The sequence below is a fragment of the Cynocephalus volans genome, chromosome 14 (assembly GCF_027409185.1).
Source record: "Cynocephalus volans isolate mCynVol1 chromosome 14, mCynVol1.pri, whole genome shotgun sequence".
NCBI classification, from domain to species: domain Eukaryota; kingdom Metazoa; phylum Chordata; class Mammalia; order Dermoptera; family Cynocephalidae; genus Cynocephalus; species Cynocephalus volans.
The window spans coordinates 37,868,280-37,892,728 of record NC_084473.1 but is presented as its reverse complement, the minus strand read 5'-3'; the positions used below and the strand labels follow the sequence as shown (position 1 = coordinate 37,892,728).

Below are 24,449 nucleotides of genomic sequence, written 5' to 3'. Positions count from 1 at the left end.
AATTAAAGAAGACACCAATACCTCTTCAGCATATTGATAAGAGACTACAATATATTTTGAAGACATCTCCTTTCTCAGCCCTCACTAATAAACTACCTCTTTCTCACTTTTCTCACTGTCTGCCTGAGTCACCACCAGATACAGGGACTCTTTGTTAGTCTGTTTGAAGATATTCAGGTTCTTTGCAACCAGTCAGATAAGAGAGACTGAGAAGTAAAGTACAGAGGTTGGTTTGTATCATCACATGAAAGGCACTACAAAAATCAAAAGGAAAGATCTGTATTTTTCCTCTAAATAAATTAATCTCCTGTTCTTCTAGAAATGAAACCAAAATGTACTTCCATAAAAATTTTGACCACATTGAGAAATATTTTAATGTTATCATAAGATTTATAACTGCTCTGCTACTTTTTAGAAAATACAATTTTTATAGTACACTGTTCAACTTTAAAGAGATGTAAAAAATTCGTGTGAGTTATTTTTACCTTCTTTGTCATAATTGTGTGAGTTGAAAATTGCATGACACCAGGTTTTCTATTTGTTCCTTACTAGTGCAATAATAGTACAAGAGTTGTATCTGGATGAAGAGTTATGTCTACTCAACTGTTCCAGTCTTGCTTTTGTTAACCTGTCAATTTAGAGAAATAGCAACAGCTATCTGACTGCTCCCCATTGATAAACACAACAGTCAACATGGATCTGCTGGCATCTTTAGGGCAATGCAAAAGCCATGTGACCATGGGATTGGTGAGGGGACGGGGCACAATGGAGGACCTTTAAGGTCCCTTTAGTCCTTGAGATTCTATTTCTACTGCAGATCTGTGAGTAACAGAGGAATGCTTCTGATGAGTATCAAGCCAGTGTAACTGGGGTCTTCACCAAACCAACTCCATCTCATGTAACATCCTCAGGGATGGAAAAAGTGGCAGCAGTAGGTTTCATGCATTAGGCTCTGGAAAGTGAGAAGGAGACATTCCAAGGATATGTTTTTAAAAATTACACTGGTTAATTTCACCTTTGTTACCTTTGCTAGGAGGAGAAATAGTTCTGTTCTGAAGCAAAAGGTGAATATTACCACTGACTTATGATTTTTGCCTCTCCTAATTTTAGAGGGCTAATTCATAAGGACTGACTTCATCTTACCACTTCAGATTAACTGAAATGTCCTTTAATAATCAAGTTTCCTATTAATAGCTTTACTGTGCAAAGAGCAGCTAAATCAATATATAATTTAAAGGCTCCTCCTGTCAGGGGCATTATTGATTCTGTTGCTAATGATTTTGAAATGATATGCCATTATGCAAATTACATCTGTTTTAGATGTCTCTGTCAAACACTATAGAAGTACTTTTTTCTTTCTTCTTTATCTTTGATTTTCTAGTATCACACTTAGCAACTACTAAAATATTTTATAAGAATTATGATTTTTAGCTAATAGTGGTACTCTAATAATAAATTGTAAATGCTTATTTTATTATACAAAAAAATTGTGTGGGGCTGTATAAGTATATTTATCACACGCATCAGCCATTCAGAGTATTAAAAAATAAAGCTATTATAGCAATAGAGGATTAAATTCTATGATATTCACCAAGGATAAGAAATAATATGTTTGGTTGTTTCTATTTGTTGGTAAATAAGTTATCATATTGCCCTGTGAGCATGAAGCTGCTATCTTTCCTACACAAACATTCACTCCATCAGTAAGGCTACTCAAATTATCCCCACTGTGCTTTCCTTATTTCTACAATCCAATAAAATATATGATGAGATGCAGGCTGGACTGGGAATACAAGAAGGAGAAATATAAAGTCAGATGTTTTTAAGTACTACAAGCAAGAATATTGCAACATGACTCTCACAGTGGGGGAGGGGGGCTTCCAATTTGATGTATACCTACTATGATGTGCCTTGATAGTAAACAATGGGTCATCAGGTCTAGAAGACGGTAGCGTGGCCCTTTCAATGCCCATCGACACTTTCCCACCCTTGGTATCATGATACTGATTGTTTTAGTAGAGGTGTATAACCATAGTTTAAGATTGTAAGACTGTATGATGCAAATTAATACCCAAAATGCATAAGTTGATGACAAAGAAAGATATTTGGTAGGTTTTTGTAGGGTCAATTTGATCTTACTTATAACTTCAAATACAGTTCTGATATAGAAAGTGCACACATCTTCATTCCTTATGTCTGTCCTCAGTGCTTTCTCTCTCTCTCTCTCTCTTTTTTTTTTTAGTATTTTTTGGATGTTGAGGAACAACTACACTTCCCAGTTTAGCCAGGGCAGGCTGATTTTTTTGTGTTGCTGTTAATAGAAGTAAATAGGTGAATTCCAGAATATAGTTCTAGAAGTTAGGCAGGAACTGTTCACTGTATACATCATAACTGGCATTTGTCATACTGTTGGTAGTTTTGTAAATATCTAACTACCTTAAAAAATTGCATGTTGTTTAGTTATTTATAGCTATTCAGCCAGCATTACTATTTCAGTCTCTGAAGACAGAACTGAGTTAGAAAAGGTACTTTCATGAGCTCCAACTCCTTAGGAGTGAGAAAATGGGATGTGAAGATCATGTAGGGATGCTCTTTGGCCAAGGAACAGAGTATGTTATAAGGCTGCAAAGGACCAGAACCATCCGTTTGATCTCACTTCTACAATGCTAAGCCAAGAAAGGAAGACTTAAGCATTTGCCATTAGGGGCTGGGAAATTTAGAGAATTAAAAGCAACTTCTACTTATGCTTCCTTCCTACCAGGGAAGAAGACCGATGCTCTTTAGTATGCAAGGGTCTAAATGAAACTTGACGTCTTCGATCAATAAAATAAAAACAAGATTATAAACCAATTTCCTTCCAGTAGACCTACAAAGCTCCATCAAAATTAAAGAATGTACATGCTATTAAAACTCTGTGTCTATACAAACTCATTGTTTCAAAAATTTTAATCAGAAATGTTTTTGGCCAATGTTATTGAAAAAATTTTTTCAAGGACGAATCAGTGTTTGGGGGCTCTAAGTACGTTGTAACACATGAACTGTTAAACCCTTCCTAATTAAAAGGTAACATTAGACTGATTTATTTTCAGAGTCATCAAGGATGCTTCCAGGAAGTTGGGATTTGCATAACATTTGCATTTGTCCTTCCTGCCTGTCAGTCACTAACAGCAATAGGATCATGGGATCTTAGGGCAAGAACCATTAAAGGTTGGATTACAGGAAGAATTCTCAAAATGCCTTGGCTTATCGGTGGAGTTGGAAAGTAGTGTAAATGGCATATTTAGTGAAAGTTAAAAATCAACTTTGGGATGAAAATAACTACAGTATCATGCCACCCCACTTTCAAAACAGCTGTTGTGAGGCCACAGTTTCCATCTTTAGAAAGACAAACAAAACAGGAACAACCTCCTGTTGAGGTCTAGGTGAAAAATCTGACTAACCTGAATAAGAGTTTGATTCTAGGACATTGGGTGGTGTAAGATAGAAGACTTTATATTTTCTTTTGTGATTATTTTATTATCATTTTAATAAAATGTTATGATAAAAAGATTATGTTAGAAGTACATTAAAGCACAGTGAAGGAAAAAATGACCCAGAAGCCTATTATTCAGGGATAACCTCTATTAATATTTTGATGTGATTTATTGATTGGTTCTAAAGGAGTAAATTCCAGGGCACAGCTCAGACAATACAATGGTAAAGGCATTTACTAAATAAATATATTTTTCCTTTCTTATTATTGTGATCTGTGTTTTTCTATTTTTCCTTCTCATGATGATGACAAACTCATTGGTACTGAGTGCTATATTTTGTCCAAAATAATTCTGTGGCCCTGAGAGTTATGCATTGGGTGACCTCTTCAGTCTTTCAGACTATCTGATACCCACTCTTGAAGAAAAAAACTCACAGTACAGAAGTTTCTCATTTGGCGTTTCTCTGGAAGTGCAACTCATTAACCTTGCTTTCCTCTTCTTTATGTTCCTTCTCTTCTCTTTCCTCTTCCCCTCGTTCGTCAATTTCTATTCTTCTCTGTTTCAGCAAAACAATATCAGTCAAGGTAATTGATGATGAGGAGTATGAGAAAAACAAGACCTTCTTCCTTGAGATTGGAGAGCCCCGCCTGGTGGAAATGAGTGAGAAGAAAGGTGGGGGAGCTGCCCCAGGGCTGAGCCCCGCAGCCTCTGCTGGCCTGTGCCACCCTGGATGCCTGCCCTCTGCAGAACTTGACTTACATCGCACACATCCCTCCACCTATGTAACAGGGCATAGACCTCGCACCCAGCCACACTGGGCCGGGCCTGCAGCGGCATCAGCCAATTTTGGCCACTCTGCACCTTACAGGTCTGAGAGAGTAATCTTTTCAGTGCAGTCAATCGAGCCTCCGTTTGGGGGAAAGTTGGTGCAGCTTCTGTGCAATGCCAAAATGAAGCCACCATTGTGATTTACCTTCCTAATTTGGCAGGCACCTACCTACTGCTAACTGATGCAGGAGGAATTTGTGAAAGTGAGACATTAGCAAAAAAAAACTTACTGGGGGGCCAGCTGAGAGTACCCAAATGCCCTTTTACATACTTCTGGAGGTCTATGTGCTGCCAGTTTTTCCTCCATAACATCACAGTGACACCCAGAGCATGAGCGTGTGACGTCAACCATTTGTTTTGCCTTTGTCTTGTGTTCCCACAGGAAGATCATTACCATTAGAATAAATGACCGGGAGGAATATGAGAAAGAGTGCAGTTTCTCCCTTGTGCTTGAGGAACCAAAATGGATAAGAAGAGGAATGAAAGGTGTGAGAGTATACAAAGACATACCAGCGAGAAATTGTACTCTTCTCTCTCCGTGTCTCCCTACTCTCACACTTAGCTCTCTCCTCTTCCTCGGCTTCCAAGTACTACACTTCATTGCCTCTGAAGCTTTAGCAATTGCGTTAACCTTCCCTGATTCACAAGTGCACCAAGCAATGCCCATTCTCTTCAGAAAATGCCAGCTAACCTTGATAGCAACCAAATTTAATAAATAGTGGAAGGGATTTTTGTAATTCGAAAATGATGATATAAAAGAATGTGTTTGGTTTTTCGCTACTTAGGTTTCATTCTAAAATGTGGCTCCAACTGTTAAATCTCCCCTAAAATGTTGGTGATAAAGACTACATAGTACCTTGTCAATCATACCTCAGTAAAGCTGGCAACTAATAGGAAATTTCAGAATCCAATAATTATGCTTCTTTAGAGAACCCAGTTTAAAAAAAAATGGGGGAATAACAAAGATCCTTAAAGAATAGTGCTATCAACATTCTAGGCTCATTCTGGCATGATGCTTTAAATATGATATTTAAAAGGTAACATATATATGAAACCATAGTGATATTAATTTTCTCTAGTTGGAAGGATTTGGTTCGTTAGTAAGAATTTAACCCTTGCTTAAGGCCTACATAGCCTTATGCTCCAAACTCTTTTGTTCCTCATAGAATTAATGAATTTTTAGCTTGCATAGTAAAAAGAAAAAATAAACAGAAGTATCCTTATAATTAGATTTTGTTGATTCATACTTATATTTTTTGAACATATTTGGACAAAGGAACCAATTTATTTTATCATTGATTTTATATCAATTTTATATGGCCTATTTTTGATAGGGATGGACAGGAATTTTATATCAGCTTTACAGATAATTTTTTATTCTGAATTGTTACTAGGGCTTCCAACAATTACCCTCTAACAGTCGCCATCATAAAAGAATGTTGATTTCATTATATACGTAAAATGAGCATAGCACATATTAATAGCTCTTATGAATTGCATACAAATAATTGATGAGAGCAGTACAGGAAATAATTAGATGGACCACTTTGCAAAAAATTTATACTTTTAGATGCAGGGGGAAAAATAGAAAACATAGGACTAATTCTTATATAGACTCAACATTTGCAAAAATTTAATCCCATGTTTATGAGAAGTCACTGGCCTCAGAGTCTATCGGGGGAAAAAAATGTGTATTTCCCTGACTTAATCAAGTTCAAAATGGTGACAGGAGCCTTTGGAGTGATGAAGAAAGGAGCACTGGGAACCGATTTTAACGCAGCCTATTTAATAAGCTCCATAGGCAGTAGATGGAGGAAAAGAGACTTCAGAAAATTGTGCTGATTTCTTCCAAAGATGAGATCAAAAATGCCTCATTAACAGACAGGAAAAGCACTTATTTCTAAATGTATTCCCACAAAGAATTGTCTTTTATCTCAAGGAAGAGCATCTTGGATACAGCTCTTTCAATTGTCATTTCAGTAAAATGTGCCCTCATGGAAAAGCAAATTAAAATTCCTTGATAGCACTATCCAGTTTCACATTATTCAAGTGGATTCTTGTCACTATAAATAAAATGACTGACTTGTCTTGGAAAGTATCCTCTAATGCCACTACCATTAGAGGAGAAGTGGGCCCTAAAAAGTAATTGTATCATTCTCATCTAAAACTCAGGAAGTAATTTCTTTGATACATTTAGCCAGATAGCTTTTACTAAAATAAAGTGCTACTGTAATCTAGGTTTAAAACACATAACCCAAAAGACAAATTGTTTAAGTTCCCCCAGCCCTCCTGGCCCTCTCAGTTTCCATGGGGTTATATGTACATTAGAAGCATTCTGGTCATCTAATAATGTACAGAATTCACACTTGAGGACATACAAATAAGCTTTCATTCCTAAGGCTCTTAAGTTTTAAGGATTTAAAAAACATAAGCAATTCTTGCTGGCCAAGATATCATCCAAATAGAACATCCAGAGAGAGAGTTTTACCTTAGGCCAAAGTCCCCCTCCAGACAGGTAGCCAAAATGGAATTTCCTAGGATGTTTTATCTGTTCTCATTGGATAAAGATAAAAATAGCTGAGATCCTGGGTGATCTAAGACTTCCATATGTTGGATTGATAACTCCCAGGCAATATTTAATGAGGCGGATTTACTCAAATCAAGGATTAACTTCATACAATGTTTCTACTATATTTGGTAAACTAGGTACATTCATAGTAGAAATGTCTTATTAAACTTAGAAAAATCGTATGTGAAGGTATTTCAAAAAGTTCGTGGAAAGATAGAATTAGAAGATAATACAAATTTTCTATGAACTTTTTGAAGACCCTCCAATGTAAGATGAAATATATATATATTCAATCACGCACATTTGCAGAAATTTCTGTTGGGATTGTTTATTTGGAAATATTCCCAACGCCACAATTCTTTGGGGTGCACTAATTTTTTTAGCAGTGGTTCCCTACCACTCTAATCAGATCTGCCTGGATTTCTTTCTGCTGATATTCCTCTTACTTTCATTATTCATTTGGTCTCTTATTCTGTGTTTGTCTTTGTCTGTTTCCTTCACAGCCCTGTTATTGAATGAGCTTGGTAAGCACTTCATTTCTTGCATTTCCTTTCCATTTTTCTAGGTTATTTCCCATTTCTGTCAGGTGATATAGTAGCTCTCTGACTTTTATCTTTATTGATTTGTTAGCAAGATTGTTTAGGGCCATTGGCCTCGTTTTTGTTAAGGTCAAATAGTTTATATTACATTTATAATTTAGTATATAACCTTTTAAAAAATCAGTCATGTCTTAGGTATGCACAAGAATTGACTTTGTGCACAAATTCCCATAATCTTAAAAGAATGATTTGCGATTCATTCATGATGGATGTTTTCATATTCCTCTTAATTGTAAATATAATTTGGCAAGTTTTCGTACCTTGGGTGGGTTGTCAGGCAATCTGATATTGCTGGTATTTGTTAGAGTGTAAGTTAAATTGTAACATTTATTTATTTTTTCTTTTTTAGGTGGCTTCACAATAACAGGTATGAATTTTAAAATCTGATGCTCTCTAATTTTATTTTTACTGCCTGTTCTCCCCATATGTTATTACATTTAAAAAAATCATTTCTCATTTTTGTTTGCTTTTAATGAAGGAAAATACCTGTACGGTAAGACAATTTTTTTAAATGTTCCTTATTTATCCCCAAATACCCTTAAAAATCAAACCAAACCCACATTTTATGTAATCTTCATTATCATTTAACACATGGTGTGCTCTTGCTGATTTTATACATTTAACATTATACAGATTAACAATGTGTGTGTGTTCTGTTTAGTTGTAAGCAAATTCATGTGGAGAATCTATAATTGTTCACATTTTGACACTCACCAATTTACACATGTTCACAATAGCACTGATGAAGTGCAGTGTACCTTGATAGATGTTCCAAAGAGTACCAAGTAAATGACACAATTGCTGGCCTCAAGGAAACATAGGAGCTGACATCCAAGGCTGCTCCCTGGCCCAATCTCAGGCTCCTAATAACAGATCATGCCACATTGGGAGAGGATAGAGCAGTTCCTTGCCTTCACCCCACCAGGCAACCTGAGCCCCTCTTTGGAAATTTAGCTTTTAGTATTAATAACATGGTAGTAAGTAATATTTCTGCCACTGGAAGTGAATTACAAAGTACTCTATAAAAATTCAAAATGCAATCAAAAAGTTTAAAAGCCTTAAATTCAGCATGGGACTCAGCCTGTGTTGATTGCATTATTTAGCACAACTAAAACTATTTTCTTGTGTACAAATGGAAGAAATTTCCTTACAGCATCCTCTTTTGACCCTAAATGTCTTCTTACCCTTTCAGAGTCATGTGTGCAGATTTAGGGAGGGAGATAAATATCAAAAAGTAGTTCTGATTTGTATGAAGCTGCAGGTTGAAGATGTCTCAAATGGCCTACGTCCTATATCCTACATGGCATTTTCTAATATATTGGACAAATATCAAAAATTTCCAATATGTTGTACAGATATCAAAATTTTGAAATCAGAGAGCCGAACAAAAATATTTAGAAGGAAATATCTCCAAACTTTCTAACAATGAAAATACTATGGCAAAAGATGGAGTTAACTTAAACCACAGTACGAACATATGAATAAGTAGTTCCAACGTGATGTTGTCCGTGGAACTTTCTAAATGTGGACAATTTCACATGGGCCGTTGCTCTTCACTGCTTCTCTCTAGACGTGGCATTTAATGACAAAATGATTCATAGGCTCCCGGAGACACAGAAATTGAAAAGGCTAAAAATGCTAAACAGGACAAGACCTTGCATAGGATTTCTTCAATCTGCTTCGTCTGAAGCTCTTCCAGGTCAGAGCCCCCCAATTTTGTACCACTGAAGGTTATTTTTGAACCCAAGTACAGGAATTTACACTTACTTTTTAAAACTTTTATCTTTTTTTCTCATCCCATCAGTCTATCTCATGGAAGTCTTTTCAGAAATATGAGGCTCCTTCAAAAAGTTTGTGGAAAAATAGAATTAAAAGATAATATGAATTTTTCCATGAACTTTTTGAAGACGCCTTGCATTGTGATTCTGTCGCTCAATGATAAATTAGTTATCCTTGAGAGATTTAAGGAAGGTAGAGATTTAGCAAGCCAGCCTTCATGACTTCACTGAAGTAATTTTTTTTTAAGTCAACCATTGTAGAAATAGTATACTATCTAGCAGCACTGTCAGTCCTGTACAGCCTGATAATGAGACCTTAACTAAAAATCTTTGACTATAGAATGACTTGCTAAAATGCATTAATGTGTTTGTCTATCTTCCTATTTTTTTATTATTAAATAGGTCAGATTTTGTTTTTAGGGATTTCCTTTCATGTCATTCAGATCATCTTTCCTTCTAGTATCTCAGGTAATGGGATCCTGGTGTTCTTTGCTAAAAATTCTTCATTTCAGGTAGTTCTATAATATCTGTCCAGTAACGTCCAACATTTCCTGCCTTGGCCACATCTTACATCAAAGATGACAGAATCACTTCCTCCAAAGTTTTCTATAATTTAATGTAGTTCATTAAGTTCTTTCTTATAGCTAAAACTTTAATCTGAAATAGAAGTTTTTCTAATGTTACCACCTCTTCCCAAGACTTGAAATTGATGCAGTTAGAACAAGGGAATGTTCTAGAACCTTCTAGGAATTTCTACACTGGCCTGTCCATTCCTACTCTCCTAGATACTGTCTCACTTTACCGTTCTCCTGAATCAGTCCAGAATGCCCCGGATGCCCCTTAGGTCTATACAGTGAAAAGCAGCTTTAAGCTCTAAAGAGCTTTTCTTTGAAGTCAGTTTGAGGCTTTGAAGTCAAGACTCAGAAATGCAGGTGCAGTACTGAAGAATTAATCTAGCCCTTGGACTTTGCCTGCAGGTCTTTCATGGACTTGTGTAGCTGAGTGTGAAAATCTAAATTTGAAGCAAGATATATGGAAATTGAAAAAGTCATTTGGTCCACAGCCTAATGCCAGTATTTCAGAGATCTCATTAGCAGTGGACATTAAGTGTTGGTGGTACTTTTGGAATTCGCAAATCTTTACCTGTTGTTCCTGACCTTGCCTCATTGAAAGGCCCTTGTTTGGAGCGATGGTCTCATTCTCCTTTGACCTTCTGGTCATGTGACATGATAACACCAGATACATTATAGCTCTTTAGAGTTTGTAAAGCATTTGCTGTTCTTTATATTATTTTATCACCAACCTTATGGAGTAAGATTTTATTGCTCTTCCAGGAGAGGAAATGAAGGTTCAAAGAGATTAATCGGTTTACCACAAATTACCCACCTAGGACTCAGAGCCAGGCCTTCTGACTTTAAGCCCAAGGCCAGGATGACTGTTTTAACCCCAGGACTGTTCTCTTTCATCCCTCCCAACCTCTTCATTCCTATCTCATTTGAAATTACTCATTGAATCCCTTTCAATCCAAAGCCCGGCTATGTCTCATAAATGACATGGCTATGAATTCCAGTCAAATGAAAAATGAGAGGGACCCCAAAAGGGGGAAACTGGAGCATGTACATATGAATATTTTTAATAAATTAAGTATTCTGGCTCAATTTGGAGAGGAAGAAGTACATTTGATCCCCAAAATTTCCAAGACATGCAACTGTAGAGATCCGTATTTAATTAAAATTATATGGCAGTCAGTATACCTCTTTAATATTACTCCTCCAGTCATATTATGCTCATCATGTGATAGACTTAATAAGGCACCTGGCTTTTTAAGGAAAACAAACCATGAAAATTCTGACAATTAAAAACATTGTTATCACTCTGGTACGTAGATTAGAAGAACAAAGCCCCTTCAAGTTCAGCTTCATTTTACAATTGGGAAAACAGTCTCAAAGAGGAAAAATGCCTTGCCCAAGTTTGGATGGCAAGCATATGGTAGAGTTCACACTGATTCCCAAGTATCATGATTCCCAGGTTGGTTCTGGGTAACTCTTGGTAGAAACAAATAGCAGGTGGGTCTGGAAGTCAATTGAATCAGGAGTTCAATGAAAACCTTAGGCCTGCTTAAGCCTAAGAACTGCTGTGAACATGGCATTCCTGTGCAAAGCCTGCAGGTGTATATAACATTCCCTCATTGAGACTGCCTAGGAAATAAATACAATAAGCATGTTTCCAGATGTCATGTTACTTGACTCTCAAACATACCTGTGATATACACAGAGCCAGAACTATTTTCCCCATTTTATATGTAGGAAAACTGGAGAAATGGTCCACTCAAGGCTATATTGTTGGTATTAACAATCTTCAAAAGCAGGACACATGTCATTTTACACCAAGTGCTTTCTGCTGTTCCATGATGCCTCTAGAAGCAGTAACTTGAAGGACCTGGATACTCCATTTTCAGATGCCTGCAGGAATTGGACTGCTCCTCCTGCCATGGGGCATGTGGTTCATTAACATAATCTGGTTTGGCTCATGGAACATTTGTCTATGGGCAGTTACCTCCATCATTAACCTCCACCAAAGCTCCCTCCTGTGACCTACATAGGGGTGACCTACGACCACTCACCCCCAAACTAACATTGCTTGTGATGTGTGCATCTGGGTGTGATGTTCACCTTACTAATTCCACAGAGTTCTGACAGCAAGCCAATGTGATCCATTCTGTTGATTCTCTGCCTGTCCTTTTGCTAGGCCACCCTGTCTTCAGGAAGGTTCACGCTAGAGAACGTCCGATTCCCTCTACCGTAATCACCATTGCAGGTACTCATTTCATCATGGTCCTGGAAAACCACAGCCTTCAGGTGTTCTTTAGATCTTTGCACATTAGAATCATACGTTTTAGCCCCGTCCCCTCTAAAACATACCTAAATAATTCAGTGGCTTCTCTGGCAGCTGGGGTGCAGCCAATCAGCAGCAAAATACTACAATGTCAGGGCAGAGCAGGAGGCATTGTGGAGGGGGCAGCAGGGACCTGCAGAGAAGATTGATCCTGTGGCCTCTCCCTCTCAAGTTCAATATATTCGAGACTTCTTGCAATTATCTCTTCTCATACACAAGTCCTTCATCCCAAGTACAGAGGAGTTGCTTTAAAAGCTGAGCTGGGGCAGGCCCCGTGGCTCACTCAGCTGATAGCGCTGAGGCCGTGGGTTCGGATCCTATATATGGATGGCCGGTGCGCTCACTGGTTGAGCATAGTGCTGATGACACCAAGCCAAGGGTTGCGATCCCCTTACCGGTCAAGGAAAAAAAAAAAAAAGCTGAGCTATATTTCTGTCCAAAGCCTGCCTTTCCTGTTTCCAGGCATTATGGTTTTAACCAGATATGCCCAGATGATAGCACATCTGTGGGGTTTCTCCCTAGGTGAAATAGAGGAACATCACCAGGATGACTAGAGGATTGCACATTATCCCAGATGTACTATAGGTTTAGATCCCAGATATCATCTCCTTGCCCAAAATGTCTGGATGAGGACAGGGATATTTACACTTCAGTCATCACCGTCACCTGTCATGGGCCATGGTGGTAGAAACTTTTCTACCAGACCCAGTAGGACTTTCCTCATCCTCATATCACACACCCCCGTTCAATAATCGCAATCCCCAGCCCTGACTCCAAAGTCATTCCAGATATTCCCATGGAAGCGAAAGTACCTGTCTCCTTAGGCTCCCATGAGAGAGGCCCCCTCCAGTGGCTGCTTTCACTTCTCAGCACAGTTATGAGTGAAAGATCAAAATAATCGTGAGCAAATTGTCCCACTGCTGGCCTCGTACCCTTCTCCAAATTCTATATTGTTTGTTAATGTTAAGAATTGTGACTACATTAAAGAAGATCAACAGTAGCTCCTCAGGTACAGATCTCTACAATGAGAGCATGTGGGCTGTATTGTTTTCAGCCCTTCGCCACTCACAGTGATGCTGCTTCAAAATGCAGCTTGAGCCAGAAAGCATTAGTAGCAGCTTTTTATAACTCTGCTTTTCCCAGATCCCAGGTATCTGTTAGCTTTTATTATTTGTCATTGTTTCCAAAATCAATCACTCAGGAGAAGGGAGATCCCGCACTGTAGATTTTATCACAGGATTGTTTTATGTTCTGTCAATATTGATTTTAACAGCGGCTGTTAATTATGCATTTGATCTTTAAGTTGTTTTGGTTGGTTAAGACTATGATGTTATGTACTTTGTACCCAACCTCTCGATAAAATATGGTGAGTTTTAAAATGTAAATGTATACACACATAGAGAAAGAATTTGTTTTCTCTATCTGAGAAACAAAGCTAAAACCAAAAAAAAAACTAAAACTAAAACCACAGCATGTAAACTCTCTATAAATAAGAAGCTGACCTTGACCATAGTAAAATGATCTGTCTTCGATCCAATGCTTCACAGTGAAAAGGAAACAAACATAAAAGATGATTTTTTAAAAAATACTGTTAAACATTTTTCTATTCAATGAAAGGTAACTAAAGAGAGGACACTTTAAAAAAAAATAGATCCAGCTTTTTGCTAGTGTCAAAACTCTAGAACATATATGCTAATTTATCAGTATCATTTGTAGAGTAATAATACAATTTATCCAGCTGCCATCTCTGTTACATACAAATACAATTATCTCTTAAGTAGCCATGACCCTTCCACGACGCTGTGCCTTTGTACTTTGAACTCTCTCTGCCTGGAATGCACCTCCTCACCCTACCACCTCATAACTACACTCACCATCACCTTCACCTGGCAAGCTTCTCTATCTGCTTCAAGGTCAATTTCAAATACTCTCACCTTCCTGAAGCCTTCCCTGACTCCCTCAGGCAGAGCTTATTGTCCCCCGCCCACCACCCTGGTCCCCCATCCCTTACCGTGCTGTACTAGAAGTTGTCCGTCTAGATGCCTCTCTTCCCACTAGACCATGAGTTAATGGAAGGTGACAGGGAGGGGAAAGAAGGAAGACTATGGCTGTGCTGACATATTGTAGGAGTGCAATGATGTGTTAAACGAATAAATGATTCTTTTTAATGGATAGAGCAAAATGAGGATTTACTAACAGTGGGTTGAACAGCCACACAACAAATACTTATTGAGCACCTACTACGTCCCATACATTGTAATAGGCCTTGGGAGATGTGAGGGCAGTTCAACAAGTAATGAGACATCTTGCTCTATCTCAGCAAGTTTACATGTTTACGTCCTGGATATTTGTATGTAAAGGTAATTTAAAAATAAAAATTAAAAAACAAAACAAAACAGTATATGAGAGTGTCTATGTTCAGTACACACAATGAATATTAAGGAATTACTTACAGTTAGAGTGGTAATTTCTAAATCCCTAATCATCAATCAGGAGATATTTCATGCAAGAAGAGGTGGGGTTTTGAAAGATAAGTAGGATTGAACTAGATGGAGGTAGTGAAGCTTTTTCAGGTGGATAGACAATGGGATTAAGAAATCTAAGTCAGTTTCGAGCAATAGTATAGCAAGTCATAGGACAAGGTGACTTACTCTTCTTTAGATTAGAATGAAATCTGCTAAAACACTATTTCCTTGTTTTTTGTCATTTTCATACCTCCTTTATAATTTTGTTTTGGTTACATACCGGCTAGGCTATTATTTACTTAATGTAATTCTTTGAAATTGCCTCATGGTTTTACTTGACTAAATTTGTTTTTTTGTTTGGTTTTTTTTATTTTAACTTCTCAATATACATTGTAGTTGATTTTCATGTCTCTTTACCCATTCCTCTTCCCCTCCCCCCCGCACAACTACATCATATCTGTTCTCTTGTCTTAACAAGTTTAAGGAATTGTGATTGTTGTGTCTCCTCCCCCCCACCCCACCATTTATTTATTTGTTTGTTTGTTTGTTTGTTTGTTTGTTTTTAGCTCCCACAAATAAGTGAGAACAGGTGGTATTTCTCTTTCTGTGCCTGACTTGTTTCACTTAATATAATTTTCTCTAAGTCCATCCATGTTGCACAAGGAAAACTAGTGGCAATTGCCATAAATAGGAAGTAATATTTTAAAAATTTTACAACAGAAAAAAATGTTCTTAAATTCTAGCTAGGTATTATCAAATGCTTTATACCTGAGAACTATTTTCTCTATCTTATAGTGGTAGAAACCCAAATATTGGGAACTAATTATAGACCTAGTAGCACCAAATTAAGTATTTTTTCTTGATCAGAAGGACTGAACGATTACTTAAAAAGAAAGAACCTTTTCATTCCATTGCATGAAATATGATTCCATTTCATTTGCTACCACGTCCATTTACTTAATACCATGTTCCAAATCAATGTCATTTTATGAAATGCTGCACTAAACAATGCCACCATATCACCTTCCTTTCATAATTTCTTTATTTTTTTCTACCTAAATTGCCGTAAGTCCCATTAAAAGTCACTTACAGTAAACTACAGGAAAGAAGGCCGTAATGAATATTCTCCCCAATGGCTTTGCAATTCAGATAGATATCCCAGTTGTAACACTTCTTCTGGGAAAATAATTCTTGTTCTGCACAAGTCTTCAAAACATTCATGTTTGGCCAAGGTTTTGAATAAAGACACTAATATAACCTACTGCTATGAAAAGTACCAATAACATTATCCTAGGTTCAAGGATCAGAAAACAGTGACAATCAAAATATACTTGATTTGAGGACTGGGTAAATTGGGCTTCACGTATCTCAGCCAACCCCCTTGATGAGACAACACATAATTTTGCAAGGACAAATACTGCATACCCCGGACACAAACCTTTGTCTTCCCTTGGGATATAACTTCCCATCCTACTGTAAAAAATATTACCACTTTTATGGTTAAAAGTAATCTTCTTGCCCCTCTCCTTTGCCTCTGCTAACATTCAGCAGGCCAGTCCAAAATCCCTTATTTTTAGACTTTATCTCATTTATTTGGTGCCCTGTCATCTCAGGATAGAAAAGCAGATTCTAAAATATCCCTTTAGGAAGACACTGTTAGATACATACTAAAGAATTAACCATCATACTACATTCTGCTTTTGCCTTTGGTTTTGATATTTGATATATGAAATGCTGGCACTGCCACTAGCCCATTTGCTCCCTGCTCTCGCAAGTGAGCACCTGGCCTGGGAACCATTCTCTACAACAATTGCTAGAGCAACAAATGGGGCCACCACAGCATTCCCTTCAGAGGGAATGGGAGGTGTGGATTCCTGCAGAAGCTGATGTCTAAATGCAAAAAGCAGAAAGCCTGGGTGAGAAGTTCCTCCCTTTTGGACGTCTCCTCCATCAACAGACTCCCATCCAGGCAGTTTGTCTGGAAGACCTAGAAGTGAGGGCATCAGGACTGAGGTCTTTCCATGTCCCCAGTACTACGTCCTTAAAGATGATGTTCCTTCTGCTCAACTGTGAGAGGAAGTAGCCTGTCTTGCTCCAGCATCCTGGGTCTGAAGGGTTACTACAGAACTAGTGTTTGTCCTTCTCGTGTGCATGGCCTTTTCAGTCTGGAGTTTATCCTAATGACCTTCATGCAGAGACAGCCAACTGTGAGCTTCCCCTCATTAACAGACTCCTGGATCCATTAACGTTTCTCAGCACCCACTAGCCTCTTCTGGAGTGTAAGCGACATGGTGGTTTGGAAATAATCACGCTCACCTGGTGGGTGAGTATTAACTCCCCAAAGGCCTCACCCTCGCCCTCCTTGTTTACTTTAAGACTAATCTAGTGAAAGTTTTCCCAGCACATTTCGGCTTTGCACCAGAGAGCAGAAGCGCTGGAGCCCAGGCATCTTACGGAAACATGGATTGCGTGTTTTGCTGCTTAACTAGCAACCAGGGTTCTTGGCAAGTAAGAGGCTAATATCAGATTTTCCCTTCCACCATCTCTTTGGCTCTGGGGCATTTTCTGTTGCCTCTCCAAAGCGGAGAGGAGGAGGCCAGACCCCTCCATCCCTCAGGGTCCCACTGTAGGACTTTAAATTGCAGGAATATGTACAAACAGCCAGCTGAACCAGTGTCACAGGGATATGCCGCATACATTACTCTTCCTAGTCTGCACTTTCCAATGAGCTTAGTGTGGGACATTAGAATCACCTGCTGTCACAGTGATATGCTGCCTGCCAGGCCAAGCGTCTGTCCAGTTCTCTCCTCCAGCCTCATGATCTCCCCCGAGGGATTTTTGGTAGGTTGTTAAGGCTTCCTTCCTCTTTGGTTTTCTTATAGCAGGATCCAGGGGTTTCCAAATAAAACAGAGCAGGTTGCCCATTTTCTTGCCTTTCCCTTTCACAGAGGAATGTGATGACAAGCAGCCGCTCACCAGCAAAGAGGAAGAGGAGAGGCGCATTGCAGAAATGGGGCGCCCTATCCTGGGAGAACACACCAAGTTGGAAGTGATCATTGAAGAATCCTATGAGTTCAAGGTATGCTCACCAACACTGCCTGCCAGGGAGGCCAGGCCCACTTTGGGACCAAGACTGTTTATGGTGTTGTCCCACACTGTAAGATTCATCTGGAAAGAGAAGTAGATATGATTTCAAGAACTGATTCATTAATTGAGAGGCCTTCAAAGTCTAATGGGAACTATTAAATTAGTAGGGAACCTAGGGGTCCTGTAAACCAAACAGGATCAGAACCATGGCCCAGCAGCTGACACCCTTCACTGCACAGGGTCACAGATGCCCCAGATGGAAGGCTTTGTATGAGTGGATAGCAAGGAGGCTGCAAAGATGGATTCCAAGAGATTGTTATGAGTGGAAGAAACCAAGCTCTATTTGAAAAAGCTAATAAATCTGTCAGAAGCGAAGCATTCACTCTGCTGAAAATAAGGATGCTTTTGTTTTGGAGGGCGCATGTTATTCTCTCCCTAAGGAACATCCCATTGACAAGCTCTCATTTATATTTAGTATGTTCTTCCAAGGACATTTTAGCACAGCCAACATACTGAAGGTATAGGGCCTGCAACCACAGAGTTTTTAGTAGAGCTGATAAAATTGTATTCCCAATTCTCTAGACGATGAAAGTTATTTTTTCAGAAGTTGAATATAGGGGCCTTGGGGTGAGCTTAAGATTTTGCAGTGAAACTCGTTGTGGATCCTTAGCTGCTCTTTCTGCCCTCCCCTCACCTTCCATCCCTCATCACCCACACAGCCCTAATATGTGAGAAGACCCTGAGTGGAGCCACACTTCAGTTCTGTGGTGGGATATGAAAAGGTACATCTCCTCTCTTGCTTCCCAGAATCACAAATCCAGAATATAGCAGTATTTTCCCTGCTTATTTTTCAAAAGAAGATTCTGCTCATTTGAAAAACCAGAATGAAGATTCCGAAAGAGAGAACCAGGCCACAAACTTAGAAGTTTCAGTATTTTATCTGAATTTTTTTTTAACAGTGCCCTCTCTTCCTTTAGCTGGGTTCATTAATTATTTTTTTAATTTAGTTCACAAATGGAGGTGTCTGATAGGAGACAGGTGGAAAGCAAAATGTCTTTGCAATTAAAGTGGAATTTTTCAAAGATAAAAATGCAATTAAACTTTCCCCTTCAGGCCCTTGAGAATCTATTTGCTCTTCCTTCCACTCATTCCCAAAAAAGAGAGGACGGGTAAACAGTGGAACCAGTGCTTTCTAGGCAGATCCCTACCATCAGAGTGCCCCCGTTGTGTGATCAGAACCTGGCTCCTTGCATACCCATGACTGGAACATGCACAAGTTCCCTGTCTATCCCAGGGGCACAGGAATCTCAGACCATCCATTTCCATGAACCAATCTGTCGATCTTTCGTCCAGGTGTGTTCAACCTCACTCTTCCTCATGCACCATCTTCCCATCTGGAATCAGAGGGCCTGGTGCCATTTGCTGCAGCAGACATTCTATGGATTGGCATTTCCAGGGCAAGCTTGACCCCCACCCCTCCCAGGGTTCAAATGGGGAATTGCGTGTTGTCTCCCTTATAGGACAACCCTGAACCTTCCCCTTCCATGTACCCATAATAGGAAGAGCCGTCGTAGCAACTTCCTTTATGAAGCACTGGTTTGAGTAAGTCAGGGTTGCAGCCTTCTAGACAGTGAAGCTTTCTTGGTTCCAGAGCCCTCTCTGGTAACAACTCCAATGATCTAAGCATTTGAAAGTCCCCATCTCCTGAGTCTCTTTATGTAAGTTCAGTTGATTGTGGTACGTATTCTTTTAGAATAGCTTCCATATGCTATTTCTTCTCACTCCTGTTCATCAGTACAGTTACCAATAATACTTAAAAGGCACCTTGAGAACATGTTTCTGAAGTGCCATCAATTTTGAGGTCCTATTATTTTTTTAAGAAATTTCTTTTTCTAGTACACAGCTATTTTAAAGAACTCATTCAAAGCACTCAGAACTGTGTTAGAGACCCAAATGCAAGTGACGCCTCACAATGTCCCACTCTGCTTTGCCCCCTGAGTTCTTGCTTACTATGTTGTAACTAAGGGCACAGTGTTACTAACACCCATTGCCAAGGATGAGGTTTTTACAGTCTCTTGAAAGTCTCATGCAGTAAAGAGCTGATCACTGACATCTAACCATCCAGGTAAAAACAGACAGCTGCCCCAAGCTTCCATTACATTTAGGAAAAATCGAAGTCATTTCTTGCTACATTCTACACAGCACTTTGAATTGGCACCAACCAAGATGCTCAGAGTGCTTTATAAGATGTGGCTGAGTTGAGAGAAAAGGACAGATGCTTGTCATGTGCTTCAAGTTATGATGGCCAAGCACAGTGACTATTACAGCTGTTACCAGGGACACCAGAAGTTCTAGACAGAAGGCTAGAAGCTGAAAGTTCACCACCCTAGGGACACAGAATCCAGCCAAGAATAATGTTGCAAATACAGAGTGAGCCAGTTGGAGATGTTTATTATCTTCTCAATGTTTCAAATCAGCTCCAAAGACTCTTTCTTGATCAGTGCTTGATTTGATGGTTTGACTTTGGTCTTTCATACAAACCCCTCCGATCCCATTTACTTATGTACATTAGCTGATAATGTGCTCTTTCTCAAACCATAGTCAGTTCAGGTACAGCACATTAAACATGTACAGATTTTGACCTAAGACAAATGATACATGTTTTCTGCCTCTTTCCAATTAGTGGAAATTCGAGGATGCTCTGACAGTAAGTGTGGATGTTTGGTAGACTAGTTCATGTGGTAGTTTCTCTGGGAAGCGGAGCAGCTTCAGTGTCCAGGAAATGACCCTTCTCCCTGTAGTTGCCATGATTTGTGGTAGCGCTTTAGGTGCATCTGCTTACTTAGTTTTCTTGTGAATGCTTGGCTGCTCCTGTTGTTACATTAACTGAATTTAGAAAGCTAGAGAGTGCTAATTGTATAAAACTAAGTGCTTAAAAAGTTCTAAAGAAAAATAAGAGACATGTAGCACTGCACTAGTATAGCAGGGGAAATCCAGTGCAAGGTCAGTTGCAGTGTGTCTTGAACCATAAGAATTGACCTTTTCTTGTCTCATCTTTTCGTTTTTTGTGTGCAACAGGAGTAGAGCAGGGTGAGAATGTAATTCTCTAACACCTGCAAGGCTGACCAAACAGCCAAAGAAAAATCCTTTTATTGATGATCATGCAGCAAACAACCTCGAGACTCTGCTAGCTGGCTGCGTTTCATATAATAATAATAATAGTTTTTGTTTCATAATCTGCCTGTTGCTTTTGGTTTTCCATAGATACATAATACTGAGCAGGGCATATGTTAATTCAGTTGCACACAGAGCACCATAGATGAAGCCAGTGGAGAAGCAAGTTCATAAAACATCCAAGGGAATGGTTGGGCCATGCAACATCTGCTATTCTAAACAGTGAGGTGATTCTTCATTGGTCATTAGTCAGTGAAGGAGGCTTGTATTTGCTACAAAGAAGTTTCCATTTCAGAATATTTCCAGCTAAAGACCATGCTTGTTTGCATAATCGTAACAGCGTTTGATGTCAATATGTTGTTCTGAGCCTAACATCTGCTACCCTTTATATAACTCTGGGGTTTCAAAATCAACAAGGTCTTAGATTTCCCAAGGCCTTAACAAAAGCAGCAGTTACTATCTTATTCTTTTCAACCTTTCTAGAGTACTGTGGACAAACTCATTAAGAAGACAAACCTGGCCCTGGTGGTTGGGACAAACAGCTGGAGGGAACAGTTCATTGAAGCTATCACTGTCAGTGCTGGTGAGTGCCTTTCTCTGCATGCTATAAATTAAAGTGGCCCAATCTGAGCTGAGTTTTTCCACTGTGACCACTTGGTCGATGGCAAAGCACCAAAGGGCCTCTGTGGCAAAATTGAAAGAGAAATAAATGTATTTGTTGCATGTATGCACATTTTGGAGACTAAATTAGACTCTCTAGATGAAGGAAATGTCTTCAAACATAACATTCTTCTCCATCTATATTGCATCTTTCTCTCTGAAAACAGACAAGATAAATTTAAAGAATTTTGTGTCTCTAATTTACTGATAGCCAATCATAAGGCTTTGTCTGGAAAATTCCCTGAAAGCAGCACAATCATAGGTGGAAAAGGAAGACATTAAGACACTTTACCACTATCATCTGCATAATTTTACACTCTCTTCAACAGCGTTTAACAAATAAGTGTTTGTACTGGCTCTAGAAGTGGAAATAGAATCACATTATGTTTCTTCTTGCGCAAGTGCCGAGTTTTATTTAGGAAAATTCTACAACATGAACGGGTTTTTGAAACTCAAGGAGTCAGAGACCTGATGGAATTAAATACAGAAAGAAGCATCCCCTTCCTGTATTGTCAGAACTTGTCCACTGTGCGATTGCATAAAGAGAGAGGAAAGTTCCTCTTGAAGATTTATGAAAGCAACACTATACTGGTATTTTTCTCACTTCTGATCTTTCTCTTTAAAGATCTGGGTGGACTCATCTTCTACTGTTGCAGCTAATGAACAAAGCTAGAGTTTTCTAAATAGTGATTCCCAAGCTACAAAATATGGAAACAGCGTCATTAGCAGTTGGGCCGTAACTTCTCACACACCCTCCTCTTTCCAATCTGCCACAGGATAATTTGACATATTTCCCAAGTGCTGTGAGAATGGAAAGTGGTAAAAAAATTTATGCCTGTTTATTATTAGTGCTGTTTATAATCATGCTCTGGTTTCTTGCAAATGAGTATACAATGGTAATTTACGAACATTAAATGGTGGGTAACTGCTTAGGAGAGCGGATTTGGAATTAACGCTTAAGCTGTAATTAGGAAGAGGGAGAAACTCTCTCTTTATGGCTTATGTTTTTCTGTAAACCTAAGATTAGCATCTGAGGCATGAGTATCCTCCCTCTTCACAGAAAGAACTAAACAGACAAAAATGGCTTAAATATGGAAATTGCTGATGAGGCCAATAGCAGAAAACATTAAAAATGAAAAAAAAAATTGTTTTAGGGGCTTTGAGATATTGGAATTGAAATGCTATAAGAAATATAAGCCTTGTAGTAAGCCATGCCTAGTAGTCTCCAGGTTTCCTCTGGCTGCAAGTATGTGAGCATTTGTATAAGGGCAGTGGGCTGGTCATCGTACATTCATTTTTCTGCATTTCCATCATTGTTCTTGGTGCAAAGAATATGACAGTGAATGACATAGACAAATGTTCATGCCTGAGCTGAGCTTACATTGCAATGGAGGAGACAGAAAGAAGACAAAAAAGTTAAAATAGAGTGTATGTTTGACATGAGCTTGTCATGGACAACAGTAAAGCTGTGGAGGGAGACAGGAAGTATATGCAGGGCTGCAACTTTAGATAGGTAGCCAAGGTGACACTGTCTATAGACACATTAAGGCCGAATTTGCTTTTCTAGCAGTGAACTGGTTTTCTGCTCGTTCATTCACACATTTTTGTAACTCTCAGGGTCCATGGCAAATGTTTTTAGGACCAATCTATGGCAATAGAAAAGGGCAGCTTCAAACAGGGAGTGAGATGATGACACCTGTAAGGACAAAGTCATGTACTTGATTCTGGTCAGAGCAGGTATACAGAGAAACGACTATAAAGATGGTAATACCACCTTACTTGAAAGAGATGAATTTTGGTTTGCAAACACTTTCATATATTGAGTTGAATTAAATCCTCCTGGTGTTATGATTATTCTTGCCTTTTAGAGGAAGAATCTGAGTCTCAGAGAGGCAACATAGCTTTGGAACATAGCTCAGAGGCCTGATCTACTAAATACTAGTCCAATGTGCTGTCTTCTGCCCTTGAGAGAGAGAGAAATTTCAAAGTGAGGAAAGTTGTGCTCACCTCTGCCTCATTGACCTTGGCCTTATTGTCTCCTGATGCCATGGTGTCATCATTCCGTGATGGGACTAACTCCTGCCCAAATCTTCTGAAGAACTGTTAATGAATGAAATGTAAAGCCTTTCCCATGTTTCTATTTGTCCTGCAATATATGGTTCTATATTTCCAAATAACTACTTAAAAAATAAGGCACAATTGCTTAGAAATTTGCAGGCTGCTTGGTAAGTTGACCTTATTTATAAATTTGAGACACAAAGAATCAGAAAAGCAAACCCATATTTTATAGGCACTTCATTATACTAAATTACGTGAAAGGCAGTTTTAAAAGCTCAATATTTATCACTGTAATTAAATGTAAGTGTCTAAAGGATGTTAGTATTCTCAGGTTGTTACATGGGCAATAAAATTTGCAAAGGAGCATTTATTGAAGACAGGCTTTCATTGGATTTCAAGACTTCATGACTAAATAGTTGAGAATTAGAAAGATTTGCCTTATTAAAAGTATTAAATTGCTTTTAAAGGGCTCTGCCGAGAGGTTTTTTCCTGTGCAATTTTCTGTGCAAAATTAAGTCTATATGTCTTGCTAAACAAAAATAATAATTTTGTAAGTAGGATTTTTCTTCTTTTTCTCACTAACTCTATTCAAACTAGTTTCAAGGTAACCACCTGGTAGCCTTTATGTTCCCCTGCTTTTCCTGAATTTTATAGCTCAGTACCTGGGCCTCCTGTGACCATAATGTTTCTGTGAACCAAGTTCTTATAGTTTGATATTTGAAGAGTTAAGGACTATGAGACTCCAGAGATTAGGAAGGGATTAAAGTCATGTCCCAGCCATTCTCCTTCTGTTGCTTCCTGGGGTGAATACCAGGAGCAGTGGTGTGCAGCAGTTAAATGACTGTCAACAACTTGCAAGGCAA

At 38.7% G+C, this 24,449-nt stretch overlaps 1 protein-coding gene across 3 annotated transcripts in view; it reads left to right on the top strand.

The window, feature by feature from the left end:
• Nucleotides 1-24,449, top strand: part of SLC8A1 (solute carrier family 8 member A1) — a 288,242-nt gene that overhangs the window by 224,412 nt on the left and 39,381 nt on the right. Inside the window, exons 2-8 of one of the 3 annotated variants that reach the window (XM_063078334.1) lie at nucleotides 4,039-4,145; nucleotides 7,374-7,394; nucleotides 7,819-7,836; nucleotides 7,948-7,962; nucleotides 11,996-12,064; nucleotides 17,556-17,686; nucleotides 21,352-21,451. In XM_063078334.1, the coding sequence (XP_062934404.1) occupies nucleotides 4,039-4,145; nucleotides 7,374-7,394; nucleotides 7,819-7,836; nucleotides 7,948-7,962; nucleotides 11,996-12,064; nucleotides 17,556-17,686; nucleotides 21,352-21,451 (461 nt within the window). The remainder of the gene's footprint in view (nucleotides 1-4,038; nucleotides 4,146-7,373; nucleotides 7,395-7,818; nucleotides 7,837-7,947; nucleotides 7,963-11,995; nucleotides 12,065-17,555; nucleotides 17,687-21,351; nucleotides 21,452-24,449) is intronic. The other 2 variants (XM_063078336.1, XM_063078337.1) reach the window with 2 other exon arrangements.